General features: G+C 34.2%; 1 protein-coding gene across 3 annotated transcripts in view; it reads left to right on the plus strand.

Annotated features, from left to right (window-relative positions):
- PPP4R3B (protein phosphatase 4 regulatory subunit 3B) overlaps positions 1 to 15071 on the plus strand; it is a 53306-nt gene that overhangs the window by 29398 nt on the left and 8837 nt on the right. For 2 of the 3 annotated variants that reach the window (XM_004005937.6, XM_060412169.1), the window contains exons 8-14: positions 376 to 507; positions 1813 to 1915; positions 4251 to 4292; positions 5657 to 5815; positions 11073 to 11242; positions 13141 to 13280; positions 13664 to 13848. In XM_004005937.6, the coding sequence (XP_004005986.3) occupies positions 376 to 507; positions 1813 to 1915; positions 4251 to 4292; positions 5657 to 5815; positions 11073 to 11242; positions 13141 to 13280; positions 13664 to 13848 (931 nt within the window). The remainder of the gene's footprint in view (positions 1 to 375; positions 508 to 1812; positions 1916 to 4250; positions 4293 to 5656; positions 5816 to 11072; positions 11243 to 13140; positions 13281 to 13663; positions 13849 to 15071) is intronic. The other variant, XM_015094378.4, reaches the window with a different exon arrangement.

Consider the following 15071-nt stretch of genomic DNA (forward strand, 5'->3'; position numbering starts at 1 on the left):
TACCCATCTCTTAGTGTCTTTCATTGTCTGGTGTTTACTGTATTACCAGTTGTAGTTTCATATATTTTCTCAGTGTTTTTTTTGTTATCGAGATTGAGAATACATTAGCAAATAAGAATTGCTGGTAAATGATTTTGCTTTCTGTTGCCTATATTGATGATATTGTAAGCTATTATGCGCTCTGATTTTTATTTTGATGGGTTTCTTTTTACTCTAATATGTTTATAGAACTTTGAAGACAAGAGGATTAAAAAGTTTAAATAACTTCATCCATTCTTTTTTTTTCCTTCCTGTATGATTCTGATTTTGTCGTTTCAACTGGTGTGTTTGTCTTATATCCAAACCAGGTCTCATAGAAATCTGTTTTCTTTTCAGGATATCCTTCTTATTAATGTAGTAATTGAACAAATGATCTGTGACACTGATCCTGAGCTAGGAGGTGCTGTTCAGTTAATGGGACTTCTTCGTACTCTAATTGATCCAGAGAACATGCTGGCTACAACTAATGTAAGAAATTACTCTCATTTTGGTCTAGTCAGTTTTAGATGATTTTATATATACTATGTATAAATAGATAAATTATATGTAAATTTTGAAAATTTGTACCATTTTGAAAAGCATTCAAGCATTTGTACACTCAGTATTCAAGTAGTGGTAATACTCCTCTAGCAGTTATTTTTGCTGCAAAATACAAGATTGTAATCTGCTAAAATCTTGGTAAAATGCTAGCACTTCTATTTTTGTTTTTTGGGCTCTGATGTTAGCATCTTAAAAATTAAAACAGCAATGTGAATATAATTAACACTACTGAACTATATGTAAACTTAAAAATGGTTAAGATGGTAACTTCTATATGTTTTTTATTACAATAAGAAAGAAACAGTATGTATCATATTATGTTAATTGCATGGTGAAAGGAGTGATTACCAAAAAAGGACTTAAGGAAATATCACAAAATATTATTAGTGGTTATCTCCAAATGCTTGAATATTTCTCCTTTATAGAATTCCCTCAAATTTAGAGAAAAAGTTTATTTTCAAATCATTACAAGTTTATAGAGCCAATTATATAAAAAATAATGATCAAAAAACCAAAAGGCACTATTTTCCAAATTTCCAAGTAACAAATTCTTAAAACTATTTTTAAAATATCTAAAATCTATACCATTTCTAAATAAACTTGGTATTTGTTCAAATTTGGATACATTGTGAAATCAAATTTTAAGCAGTTAAGTTGTTCTTCCTGCCGCTAAGTCGCTTCATTCGTGTCCAACTCTGTGTGACACCATAGACGGCAGCCCACCAGGCTCTGCCATCCCTGGGATTCTCCAGGCAAGAACACTGGAGTGGGTTGCCATTTCCTTCTCCAGTGCATGAAACTGAAAAGTGAAAGTGAAGTCGCTCAGTCATGTCCGACTCTTTGTGACCCCATGGTCATGTCCGACTCTTTGTGACCCCGTGGACTGCAGCCTACCAGGCTCCTCCGTCCATGGGATTTTCCAGACAATAGTACTGAAGTGGGTTGCCATTGCTTTCTCTGTTGATAGATTTTCGTTGCATTTCAAATCATACTCATGAAAAAAAATATTTTGAATAATTTTCCCTGGAGAAACCTTTTTTTCATTTAATAAGTAATATGAAATAGGTTTGTCAGTTCTTCAGAAGTAAGATTAAGGTGAATATAATTTTGTTGAGTCTTTCACAGTATCCTAAAGTATCTCTTATTTGTATATGACTTGCACTGCTAATTCTTGAAGATGTTCTATTAATTATAAAGATAATAAAGTTTTTATTTTAATTCTGTATATTTCAGAAAACTGAAAAAAGTGAATTTCTAAATTTCTTCTACAACCATTGTATGCATGTCCTCACAGCACCACTTTTGACCAATACTTCAGAAGACAGACGTGAAAAGGGTAGGGCCTCTTACTTACCTGCTTATGATTTCTGTTTTAAAAGATCAAGATAAGAATTAAAGCTAACAGGCTCTTTACTTGATGCTTTTTATGACAGGGAAATTATTACTTAAAATTTTAGCCTGCAATACAAAATCATGTTTTCCCATGTTTTAGAGTGTCTGTGGTAGAGAAGTGTATACAAAATGTGGCAGAAAGTATTACACCTTGAGGAAGAGAAATGTAAACACTTAGCAAGAGAAGCTTGTTCCCAAAGTTCTTAAGAGTTAATATCAGAGTAAGTGTGGAGAGTATATTGCCTACATTAGAAAATCCAAGGGAACCATCATTTTAGAGTTGGCAATACAGTAAAAAATGCTTTAATTTCAGAACATAAGGATCAGAAGTTTAATTAAGTTGGTTAAAGCAGAGAATAATAATTTTTTAAAATAAACTAAACATTTACTTTACATGCTGACTCTTAGTGCTAGTTCGAATGGGGTCAAGTCCTTTTTTGTTTTTGTTTTTTTCTTTCTGTGTGTGTGTGCATGTGCGTGTATGTTAGTCACTCAGTTGTATCCAACTCTTTGCTACCCCACAGACTGTAGCCCACCAGGTTTATCTGTCCATGGAATTCTCCAGGCAAGAATACTGGAGTGGATTGCCATTCCCTTCTCCAGAGGAACTTCCCAACCCAGGGATCAAACTCTGGGCTCCTATATTGCAGGCAGATTCTTTACCATTTGAGCTCCTGGGAAGTCTTTTTTTTTTGTACATGGGTTTTCTTTCATTGTGGTGGCTCAGACAGTAAAGAATCTGCCTGCAGTGCAGGAGAACTGGGTTCAGTCCCTAGGTTGGGAAAATACCCTGGAGAAAGGAGTGGCTACCTATTCCAGTATTCTTGCTTGGAGAATTCTGTGGACAGAGGAGACTGGCAGGCTACAGTCCAAGGGGTTGCAAAGAGTTGGACATAACTGAGCAACTAACATTGTCACTTTCACTTTCTTTTCTTCAATTGTATTTCCGTATTGCATTCTTACATATAATTTATCAGCTATAATTTCTGGTTTCAGTTTATTAAAGTAGAGTAAAAACTGAAACATTTTTTAAGCAATCTGATTGTAGAATTCTGCTGTGGTTTTAAGTACTTTCCCTTTAAGTGTTTAAGTATTCATAATTTTGTGCATCTAAGTTGAGTTCTGCTGTATTTAACCTAGCCATAGATATTACAGTTCTGTGACATTTAATCAGTCTGCAGTGTTTAAATTATGTGATCATGTGCCAAATATAACTAGCTAAAGAACTGACTCTTTGAGAAGTATACAGCTCAACTAATGTTGGGGGGCGTAAGCTCAGAAAATAATGGTTTATCTGTTAAATCAGTTAAGAGGAAGTCAGTTAAAATGTTTGTTAAACTAATAAAAATTGTACACCCTAGATAATACTATCAGCTCCATTTTTGAATTTATATCTCAGGGGGCATTTATGCATATGCATGACAGATATAAGAATGTTGTTGCATTGTTCACTATAGGAGATGAAAATGTAGCATATTTGTATGGTGGAATACTAATTAGCAGTCAAAATAATTGAATTTTGATCTGTCAACTGATTAGTTCTCAAAAATATAAAATTGAATAGATAAAAAAAGCATATCAGAATGTTTTCTTGCAGAAAGTTTCCATTTATATAAATTAAATGCATTTTTAGCTTTTATTTTAAAGTAAAACATTTCCAGCATACAGAAATATTTAGATAATAGCATCACAGATATGTATTTCCCATTGGCTTTGTCAGTACTGACTTGTGCTTTTTCCATTTTTAAAAAATAAATTATACATGGTTTCTTATGCATTCTCATTTTACCCCATCCCCATCCCTCAAGAAATGCTGAATTTGGAGTTTTTCACCCCTGTTTTTTATATTACTGTGACATGTATAATGTGGTGTTATTTTTTCACAGTAACTTGTTTCTAGCTTTCTGCTGTTACAGACAATGCTCTGGTGTACATTATTATGTTTCCTTACATAAATATGCTCTAAGATGTGAGCCTAGGAATTGAAACTTTCAATATTCTTAATTTTTTTAAATTCAAAGCATAAGTGACTAATTGTTAAAATTTGTGTTATCATATCAGAACATTTGATACCATCTTTTAATAATTGTTCATCCGCACCCAAGTCTCTAAAAAAATTGCGGATAGAGGTATAATATTTGACTGAAGCTCCTAATTCTTAATGGTTATTATGCTGGTAAAATGAGATTATGATCAAAGATGTGCTTTGTATGTTGTAAAGTCCTAAGGAAGTGTGAGGTATTATTACTAAAGTCACTGATTTTAATTATTTTTATTAGATAATATAGTTGGATCTAACAAAAGCAGCACAATTTGTCCTGGTAAGTATACATTCTTATTTTATGAACTAATAGAAATTATAAGTTTTTTCCTATTCAGAATATAATGTACTTACACAAAACTAGGAAAGGTTTATTTTTGCCCCAAAATCCAAAACTAGATTTTTTTTTAAAGAAAAAAATTCAACTCTAATATCAAAGATGGAAAATACATTTGAAACTTTGTTGTTTTTTTTCTGTAAATTTAGACCTTATGTCCTGCATTTTTTTTTTTAGAAGACCTCTAAAAGTTGAGGATTAGTTCCTTCTTATTTTTTAAATACAGTAAACTCAGGCAAATAGTTAGGAAGTAGTCTTCATAACAGTCTTTGCATACATAGATGGCTCATGAATCTGAGTATAAGCACTGTTATTTCTACTTGGAACATATGTATCAGGTATTGACCTGGTAATACGGAAAATATGCTGTGTGTACCTAAGCATCCTGTCTTTTCTACCAGGCTCATCAGAGTTCTAGGGAAGCCAGTTTCAAATAAGAAAGGAATTCAGGGGTTGAATTATTAGATACATAGTGAGTGATTTCTCAGCCTAATTTGGGAAAGTGAAAACAAGACATTTAATTTTAACACTACAGATTGCTGTTGCAAAATCTTTTGTAAATAAAATTTGGGAATTGAGAAATTAAAGAGAATTGTTTTTAATGGTAATAATGTTTTCTTGCTTAAAATATTTACAGTAGGTATGGGTAATTACCTATATATTCAATCTTGATATTCAAGAAGCAATTATAAATCATTCCATGAGTATGTAAACAAAAGCCTCTTGAGGAAGAAAAAGCTGGAATATTTTAGTAGGCCTTTCATCAATATCATGATTTGATGTTAAAAAGATTATTGTCTTAAAATCTTGATATAATATTTTTCACTTGATATTCAAACAGTCAGAAATGTCCTTTTCTTAAAGATGTCTGTAAAGAAAGCATATTAATTTTTCTTGAGAAATTTGTGTTGTACCATTTTAGGCAAAAAGTTTAGGATATTTCCTCTTTACTATGGGGTAGATCCTTTTATAGACCCATTAATGTTAATAATGATAGCACATATTACAAAATCATTACTAAGAAAATCTCAGTGCAATGAGGGTCTTATTATCATGTTTGTAGACTTTTATTTAACATACTTAAATATTTTATATTAGAGCCTTAGAAAGTATTTAGTAGATAAAACTACTAATGCTTCTGGAGAGTCTACCTAATGAAAAAATAAAAATCTGTAGCTTCTTTAATTGATACAAAAATTAGGAGAAAACAGTTTTACTTTTCTTCTAAAATAAAGGATTTATACTTAGTATTCTCTTTGTCTAGATGTGTTGCAGTGTATATTTTCATACAATGATTTTCTTTGCAGATAATTATCAAACAGCACAGCTGCTTGCCTTAATTTTAGAACTACTCACATTTTGTGTGGAACATCACACATATCACATAAAAAACTATATTATGAACAAGGACTTGCTAAGAAGAGTCTTGGTCTTGATGAATTCAAAGCACACTTTCCTGGCCTTGTGTAAGTAACAGTTTTAATGAACATTCTTGTAAAATGTCTTATGGAACAATATTTTTAATTGTTTTAGTCTTTTATTTAAAGGACAAGAGGAACAGGTCATAGTGCTTCTCCCACCCACATATTGCTCACATTTAGATTCAGTTGTGATACAATACCATGTGCAGTGATATCACTAACAGAACCTCTCCTGCCATCTTTTACATCTGTTTCATCAAACTGTCATTTAGTAGTGACTCTTGTTTTTGAGATATGGGCCTTGATATGTATTTCTGTAACTCAGGCTATTTAAACTTGTAAAATTAAGTTATGGTTAGCCCTTCAGTAGACTACTTGGACCAATAAAAATCAAACTTTAATGCTGATGTTTGCTCAAAAGTGGATTTTTGGCACACTCCTTTTCTTCCTCATAATTTCACCTGCAGATAGAGCAGCTCTCGAAATAAGAGTTTTGTGGATTTTTTTCTGAGCATGAAAATCTTAGTTAAAATGTAAACATTTACTGTATAGAGAAGAGGTTAATCTCCCTCAGTTCAGTTCAGTTTGGTCGCTCAGTCGTGTCCGACTCTTTGCGACCCCATGAATCGCAGCATGCCAGGCCTCCCTGTCCATCACGAACTCCCGGAGTTCACTCAGACTCACGTCCCTCGAGTCAGTGATGCCATCCAGCCATCTCATCCTCTGTTGTCCCCTTCTCCTCCTGCCCTCAAACCCTCCCAGCATCAGGGTCTTTGCCAGTGAGTCAGCTCTTTGCATGAGGTGGCCAAAGTACTGGAGCTTCAGCTTTAGCATCATTCCCTCCAAAGAAATCCCAGGGCTGATCTCCTTCAGAATGGACTGGTTGGATCTCCTTGCAGTCCAAGGGACTCTCAAGAGTCTTCTCCAACACCACAGTTCAAAAGCATCAATTCTTCGGCACACAGCCTTCTTCACAGTCCGACTCTCACATCCATACATGACTACTGGAAAAACCATAGCCTTGACTAGATGGACCTTTGTTGGCAAAGTAATGTCTCTGCTTTTGAATATGCTGTCTAGCTTGGTCATAACTTTCCTTCCAAGGAGTAAGCGTCTTTTAATTTCATAGCTGCAGTCACTGTCTGCAGTGATTTTGGAGCCCCATAAAACAAAGTCTGACGCTGTTTCCACTGTTTCCCCATCTATTTCCGATGAAGTGATGGGACTGGATGCCATGATCTTCGTTTTCTGAATGTTGAGCTTTAAGCCAACTTTTTCACTCTCCTCTTTCACTTTCATCAAGAGGCTTTTGAGTTCCTCTTTACTTTCTGCCATAAGGGTGGTGTCATCTGCATATCTGAGGTTCTTGATATTTCTCCCAGCAATCTTGATTCCAGCATGTGTTTCTTCCAGTCCAGCGTTTCTCATGATGTACTCTGCATAGAAGTTAAATAAGCAGGGTGACAGTATACAGCCTTGACGTACTCCTTTTCCTATTTGGAACCAGTCTGTTGTTTCATGTCCAGTTCTAACTGTTGCTTCCTGACCTGCATACAGATTTCTCAAGAGGCAGGTCAGGTGGTCTGGTATTCCTGTCTCTTTCAGAATTTTCCACTGTTTATTGTAATCCACACAAAGGCTTTGGCATAGTCAATCAAGCAGAAATAGATGGTTTTCTGGAACTCTTGCTTTTTCCATGATCTCCCTACTACAACCTTAATTTTTAAGGCTTTAATAAAGCCAGTGTTAACTGCCTACACTACTTCTTTTCCGTTCCTTTTTCCATACCTGTGCAAATTTACATAAACATTCACACATGTATAGGTTTTCATGTTTTATTTTTATAGAAACATGATCATGCTAACACATATCTCAGCCCCTTCATGTTACTCTAGCTCATTGGATATGGCATGAACTAATATTTTTCCTAAACATAGCTGAGTAACACTTCATAAAGTGGCTCTTCCACAACTTATTCTACCATTCTCCACTATATGGATTACAAGATTGTTTGGGTATTTTGCCATTCCAAATAATAATTGTAGTAATTAGCCTAGTACATAAATCTTTACTGGTTTATTTCCGTAAGGTAGATCCTCAGTATTGCTATTGCCGGGGCAAAATGTTACTATATTTTTAATATATCCTTTTTCAATTTTAATTTAACATTATAGCCTCCAGATTACTTTCTCTAAAGGCTGAGGCACCTGACATGAAAAATGCACTCATTGAACAGCACTCAATATGGCTGCTTTTTTAAATGTTATCCAGATGATGATGGAAAATGTATTCTGTTTGTGTTTTAATTTATATTTTCCTTGATACCATCTTTTCACATTTTAGTGCTTTTGTATTTTATCTGCTCTGAATTGCCTAATATCTTTTTCTTAGAGCTTTTATATATTAGAGATATTGGCAATTTATCACATTTTGGGGAACAGAATATCCCGTCTCATTTGTCTTTACCTTGACTGTGGCATGTTTTCCATATAATTGCTATAAAATTCTTCATGGTGACAAATATGTCTTTATGGGTTTTTTTGTCTTGCTTAAAGTCTTCTATGTCCTAAGTTTATGCAAATATACTCCTTGATTTTCTTCTGATACGTTTTTTGTTGTTTTTTGTTGTTGGTTTTTTTTGCCACGCCTTTTTAGTATGTGGGATCTTAGTTCCTTGGCCAGGGATAGTACCCTGCACTGGGAGTGTGGAGTTTTGTTTTGTTTTGTTTTTTAATAATTTGAGGTTTTTTGGTTTTTTTTGGCTGTGCTGGGTCTTCATTGTTGCAGGGGCTTTTCTCTAATTGCAAGGAGTGGCAGCTACTCTCTAGTTGCCTTGTGCAGGCTTCTCGTTGCAGTGGCTTCTCTTATTGGGAACATGGGCTCTAGGACCCGCAGACTTCAGTAGTTGTGACAGATGAGCTCAGTAGCTTCAGTTCCAGGGCTCTGGAGCACAGGCTCCATAGTTGTGGCACACAGGCTTAGTTGCTCCAGGGCACATGGAATCTTCCCCATCAGGGATCAAATCAGAGTCTCCTGCACACCTGCTCAGTTGTGTCCAACTCTTTGCAACCCCTGGATGGTAGTCCACCAGGCTTCTCTATTCATGGGATTTTCCAGGCAAAAATACTAGAAGGAGTTGCCATTTCCTTCTCCAGGAAATCTTTCCAACCCAGGGATTGAACCCATGTCTCCTGCCTTGCAGGAAGATCCTTTACCATCTGAGCCACCAGGGAAGTCCCCTAGCTTTTCTCTGGGTGGATAACCAATTGTACTAATACCTTATTAAATAAATTATATTTTCCTTACTGAATTAAAATACTTTCGAAATACTTTCGATACATAAGAAGTTACCGTATACATTTGTCTTATGTCTGAATCATCTGTCCTTTTATTTCACAAGATAAAATGAATGAGAATGTTTATTTTGTCATTATAGTATCTCTGGTATAAAGTTTAATATCTACCTAGCACGTCTGTTTTCTTTTTCATAATTTTCTTGATTCTTAGACATTTGTTCTTCCACAGCAACATAAAAATAACTTTATCCAGTTCATCCTGATTAGATTTAAATTAAACCTTTATATTTTGAAAGAATTGATGTTCTCATGCTAAATTTTCCTGTATGGCTTTCTATAAATAGTCCCTTCTGAAATGACTGCTTATTGGTCCTATTTAAATGGATAACCAGTCCATTCTAAAGATCAGCCCTGGGTGTTCTTTTGGAAGGAATGATGCTAAAGCTGAAACTCCAGTACTCTGGCCACCTCATGCGAAGAGTTGACTCATTGGAACAGACTCTGATGCTGGGAGGGATTGGGGGCAGGAGGAGAAGGGGACGACAGAGGATGAGATGGCTGGATGGCATCACCGACTTGATGGATGTGAGTTTGAGTGAACTCCTGGAGTTGGTGATGGACAGGGAGGGTTGCAAAGAGTCAGACACGACTGAGCAACTGAGCTGAACTGAACTGATCATAACTGAATGAATATCCAGTATTGAAATGTTTATATTCCTTTAAGATTTCAATTATTATAAACATGCTGTTTTAACTATAGCTTTGTGTGCATGTTCATTCACCAGCAACATATGAAATTGCCTGTTTTCTTAGGTCTTTGCCAGTACTTCGATCTTCTTAATCCTGAATAAACTAGTTCTTACCCTACTATAAAAAAGAGGTGATGTTTTAAGTCTAACACTTTTGTCCACACCTGTTTTAAGTGTTACAGTGATCACACATTCATACCTTATATGTCCTATTTCTGTTTTATTTTCAGATAATATTTAGAACCTCTTTCGATAGACACAACTTCTTCTTTTAGTAACTTCCATCTGTGAACAAGGGTTTGTAATGAGACTAACTAAGAAAATCAGAAGCTTTGTGTTTTAAAGGATGTGGCTTAGTGGTATCTATAGAATAAATTAAGCTACCTAGGAGAGAGGTTATAAGTTAAAAGATAAACATTAAAAATAAGGGATTGAAATTAGTTTGTGTTTCATCAAAGTTTTAGTAATATTGCTAAATTTGTTTAGCTTTATTTAACCAGGGGAAAGACTAGTTAAAGGGAAGTTTTCATTTCAATATTCTAAAATGTGAAGAGCCAAATTATACTGCTTGCTTATTACTCTGTCACTCTTTTACAAATACAGTCTGATCTGCCATAGTACATGTTTACCAAAGGTTAAACAGGTTATTATAATCTGGAGGTAGTGTTGTTTCACAGATGATTTTCCCAAGGCAAAGAAAACTGGAATAGCCTTCACCAGAAAAGTAAAGCAACCCCTTAGCTCTCCTGTATACAGGTAACAGGAGCACTTTCGGCTGTATTTTCAGAAAATTTAAAAGAAGCACCTACTTCAAAAGCTTCCCCCACTCCCTTCTCCCCACTGTCCCCCAAAGAGTTAAGGAAGTCTTGGCTCTTGGTAGGTTGCACCATTCTTGTCCCTTTCCTAATGACAGCCCCTGCTGATTCTAAGCTGTCTTCACTATATTGTCTCATGTCCACCAGCACTGCTCTAAGTAGTGCCAGCATTTGCATTGTGCGGGTTTTGTGTATTTTCTAATCTCTCTGCCTTGTAGCTCTCTGCCTACCAGTTGTTGGAATTTTGTTAGCTCCCTATGTAAGTTTTCCAAGTTCTGAGTGGTCTTTCCTTAATTCTGTTTTTCTCAAAACCCAGTTATTCTTAATGCAGTTTTGCTTTTTACTTTAGATGAACATATATGTTTCTTTATGTAGAAATTCCTGTACAATAATTAATATTAGTAAGATTATCCACTTACTCGCTTTATCTTTCTTTAATTAGGTGCTCTTCGTTTTATGAGGCGAATAATTGGCCTTAAAGATGAATTTTACAATCGTTACATCACCAAGGGAAATCTTTTTGAGCCAGTTGTAAATGCTCTTCTGGATAATGGAACTCGGTACAATCTATTGAATTCAGCTGTTATTGAGTTATTTGAATTTATAAGAGTGGTAAGTTTATATTAAAAGATTCTTAGTAAAAATATATGTTTAGTGATGTTAATATTTTACATTGTGAAATTCATCATAGTATTTTAAATCATGTTTATATTCTCAGTTCCTTTTTTTTTTTTTTTTTTTTTTGCTAAATGACTCGGGATATTTAGCATATGTGGATGTTTCACTCTGACATGCCATTCATATGATCTCTGTGATCTGTTGTAAGGGTAGTGATAAAAATGAATAGAAAAGTTGAAAATAATTCCCTTGGTAGACATTGATACAAGATGCATAAAAGGAAGGATGTTATGATGGAATTTAAAGTTGAAGAGACTGTTAGGTGAACTATTCCAACTGCCTTATTTTATTGGAGGGCTTGAGACACCCAAAGTGATTAGCTGACCTATTCAAATGCATTCATTTGTTTAGGAGCACAGTCAGGGCTTGAAGATACGGTGCAGCTCAGTCTGAGGCAACGAGATAATTGTCGTAAAAGATCTAGAGAAAGCTCTGTGTGAATAGCAGGGATAAGATGAAAACTGAAGAACTGGTACAGTAAATTTACCCTGTCCCACACACTGAAATGATTCTACTAGCGGACATGGCCACATGATCAGAAAGAACTTGAAAAAAGAAAATCAAAGCTAGAAATTACTTTTATTTCTTTCAAGTCAAATTTGAACTGATGACACACTATTCTCATGTCAACATTATTTGGCAGATTTTCTTAGAGTAGTCGTTTGCTATGAGTATAGTTTGCAAAAAGGATGAAGAAGATAGAAGTACTAGCCTTAGGAAAAAGGGAAAATAGTTAATTAGCTCACCTACTTTCTGAACCCAGGTTCACAGTGCACTGTTCTGTGAATTAGAGATTAATTTTTGTATTTTTTCCCTTTAAAATTTTTGTTGAGATACAGATCAAGTGAAGTGTAGGGTTCATAACGCCATCCCTATTCCTATGATTGATTTTGTTTTTCTGAAAATAATTTTGAGTGGTTGATAGATATACTTTGAATCCCAAGACTTAGCTTTTTTTTCCTTTCAATATATAACAACCATTTTACCTTGGGTTCTAATTTTTCTCCTTTGCATATTTTTTGATTCACATATTCAGGGGAACTAGTTTAAAGACTTAAAAATCCTAAAAGTCCAGATTACGGTTTATTTTTAAAGAAACAATATGTATACTTTAGTCCTAGATCACAACCTGTTTTTAATAATGAGCCTGCTTTTCACCATGGATCTGCATTGATCGCTTAAAATCATTCATTAAGAATTTAGAATTTATTACTGTTGGTCTAGAGAACTGGAAATACACAGGAGGAAGTCAAGTTGTTTTATCAGCTATGTGTATGTGATATAGTTGGAGGAATCTGTTTATTTTTTAGTAAGACTTATCTTGCTTTGATAGGTAAACAAGGAGTCATTAATATCTTTCAGTGTTTTTTGAAAATATAATTTCAAAATCTGCCTTCTATCTAGGTGTGCACTCTTGATCAGGCCATCTAGTCTCTTATAGCCTCAATTTTCCCTGTTTGTAAAATAGGGATAATAAAGCCCATTTCATAGAATTGTTATGAGAGTCAAGTGAAATTATGTGAAAGTGCTTATTTTAAGTTGTAAAGTACTATTATGTAAATAGAAAAAATAAATAGGTGATATAAAGTAAATACATTTATGTTTCAAATGTTCTGTATAGTCTCCCAGAAGGGCTTCAGGGAATTGCTTCCTTTTTTTCCCAAGTTTTCTTTGGAGTCCTGGCTCATGTATAAAGGAACTAGGACGTTTATTTTTGGAAGGTGATTTGAAAAACCTTTTTTTCGATCAGCTTTGGAACTATAAAAAAAATTTTTTTAAGTTTTTCTTCTAGCAAGTATTGTATTTGAAATATAAATTTTGTGCTTATACAGGAAGATATCAAGTCTCTTACTGCACATATAGTTGAAAACTTTTATAAAGCACTTGAATCGATTGAATATGTTCAGACATTCAAAGGATTGAAGACTAAATATGAGCAAGAAAAAGACAGACAAAATCAGAAACTGAACAGGTATTTTTTAAGTATATTACATTTATAATCTATAAAATTATGTCCAAAGCCATATGTAGTTTGATCTTACATATGAAATTTACCCAGGAATTTCCTTTCTATCATTAGAACATACAGGGTTGTATAGGAGGGTAGGCTGTTCTCCCTTGTCTGAATCCTTTATGTAAAAAATTACTGTTCCATATCTTAACTCAAGATAAATTTTTAGGTTAGTGTACAGACATCCTTGGAGTGTTCTCTGGTTACATATTCTTTCACAACTGGTTATAAGTTATACTCAGTTAAAATTATTTCATCTCCTGTTGGTTATACATATTTACTCTCATTTAAACTGGTCAGGAATTTTAAGTCGTTACTCAATACCTGTGATATATTTCTTACAGTGTACCATCTATATTACGTAGTAACAGATTTCGCAGAGATGCAAAGGCGTTGGAAGAGGATGAAGAAATGTGGTTTAATGAAGATGATGAGGAGGAAGGAAAAACAGTTGTTGCACCAGTGGAAAAATCTAAGGCAGAAGATGATTTTCCAGATAGTTATGAAAAATTCATGGAGACTAAAAAAGGTATTAAAGTGTTGAATTTTTGATTAGCTCATTCTCTTATTCAATATAGAAATTATATAGTTGCTTGTGAGGTTGTGATCCCAGTTTATAAAGCATGAAAGGCATGAATTTTATGCTAAATAAAAACCTTTTAAATAAAATTATCGCTTTTTTTAAAATCTGATTTTTCAAAACATTTCTTATGTTGAAAATATTTTTCTTGAAACTTGCTCTTTTGTGATGCTCTTCATTTGCTATTTAGAAATTGCATTGTCTGTTTATACTTTGCCTTCTGTGAACAGTTATGGCTTTATACTGAAGTCTCCAATAATGATAGAGATCATAGAGATCCAAAGAAACTTTCCAGTGCACTCTGTCATTTACAGCTGAGGAATCTTAAGCTTAAAGAGAGAAGTACTTTACTCTTTGAAATTTTTTAATTGTTAGTAAAACATTCATAAAGATAAAATGTCGAGAGGAAAAGTACTATTTCCTGTTTTTCAAATATGCTTAACTTGTCTGTAAAACTAAGATCTTACTAGTGTTTTTCAAAAGAAGCAATCACTTTTAGTTCTATGACATGAGAAATTAACCACTATTAGTACCTTACTGCATATATCATTTAAATGTTTCAAAAAATTTATATCTTGAAGGGCAAAAGCACTTCCTAGGCTTTATGTAAGTTTGTGATTTTCAAAGTTAGATTTTTCTTAAGGCATTTCTCAGGAGTTAGTGTTTCATTAATTTCTTACTACATTTTCCTTGAAACTCTTACTAGCCTCACTCATTTTCTTCTCACTGCTAGGTTCTGTTTACTTCAGCCTAGGGGAGCAAATAACCTGTGAAAATGTCCTAAGAAACAGGTCCCTTTTGGTAGCCAAATTCTTTTTTTTACTCATTACACCCACTGCCCTGACTACTGTCAAGAGAGGCAGTGAGGCAACACCTGAAGCACTGCATAAGAATCATATGTAAAAATAGTAGCAGCCGGATGTTAAAAGGTAGTAGACACCCTTGTCAGAAAGGAAACAGATAAAGGAACCTGAAATATTCAGAAAATAAATAAGCATGATCATAATCATTCTCTTGAGGCGTTTTTGACTTGTGAGAGAGATTATTAGGTTTTCATGAGTATGGAAGTGTAGATTCAGTGAGTGGACACTTTAGAGAGACAATGAAAAAAGAGAGAGAGAGAGACAGCAAGTGAGACCTTGGAAGGGTCCTAGATAGAGCAATGGAGAATT

Source organism: Ovis aries, chromosome 3 (genome assembly GCF_016772045.2).
Source record: "Ovis aries strain OAR_USU_Benz2616 breed Rambouillet chromosome 3, ARS-UI_Ramb_v3.0, whole genome shotgun sequence".
Classification (NCBI taxonomy): domain Eukaryota; kingdom Metazoa; phylum Chordata; class Mammalia; order Artiodactyla; family Bovidae; genus Ovis; species Ovis aries.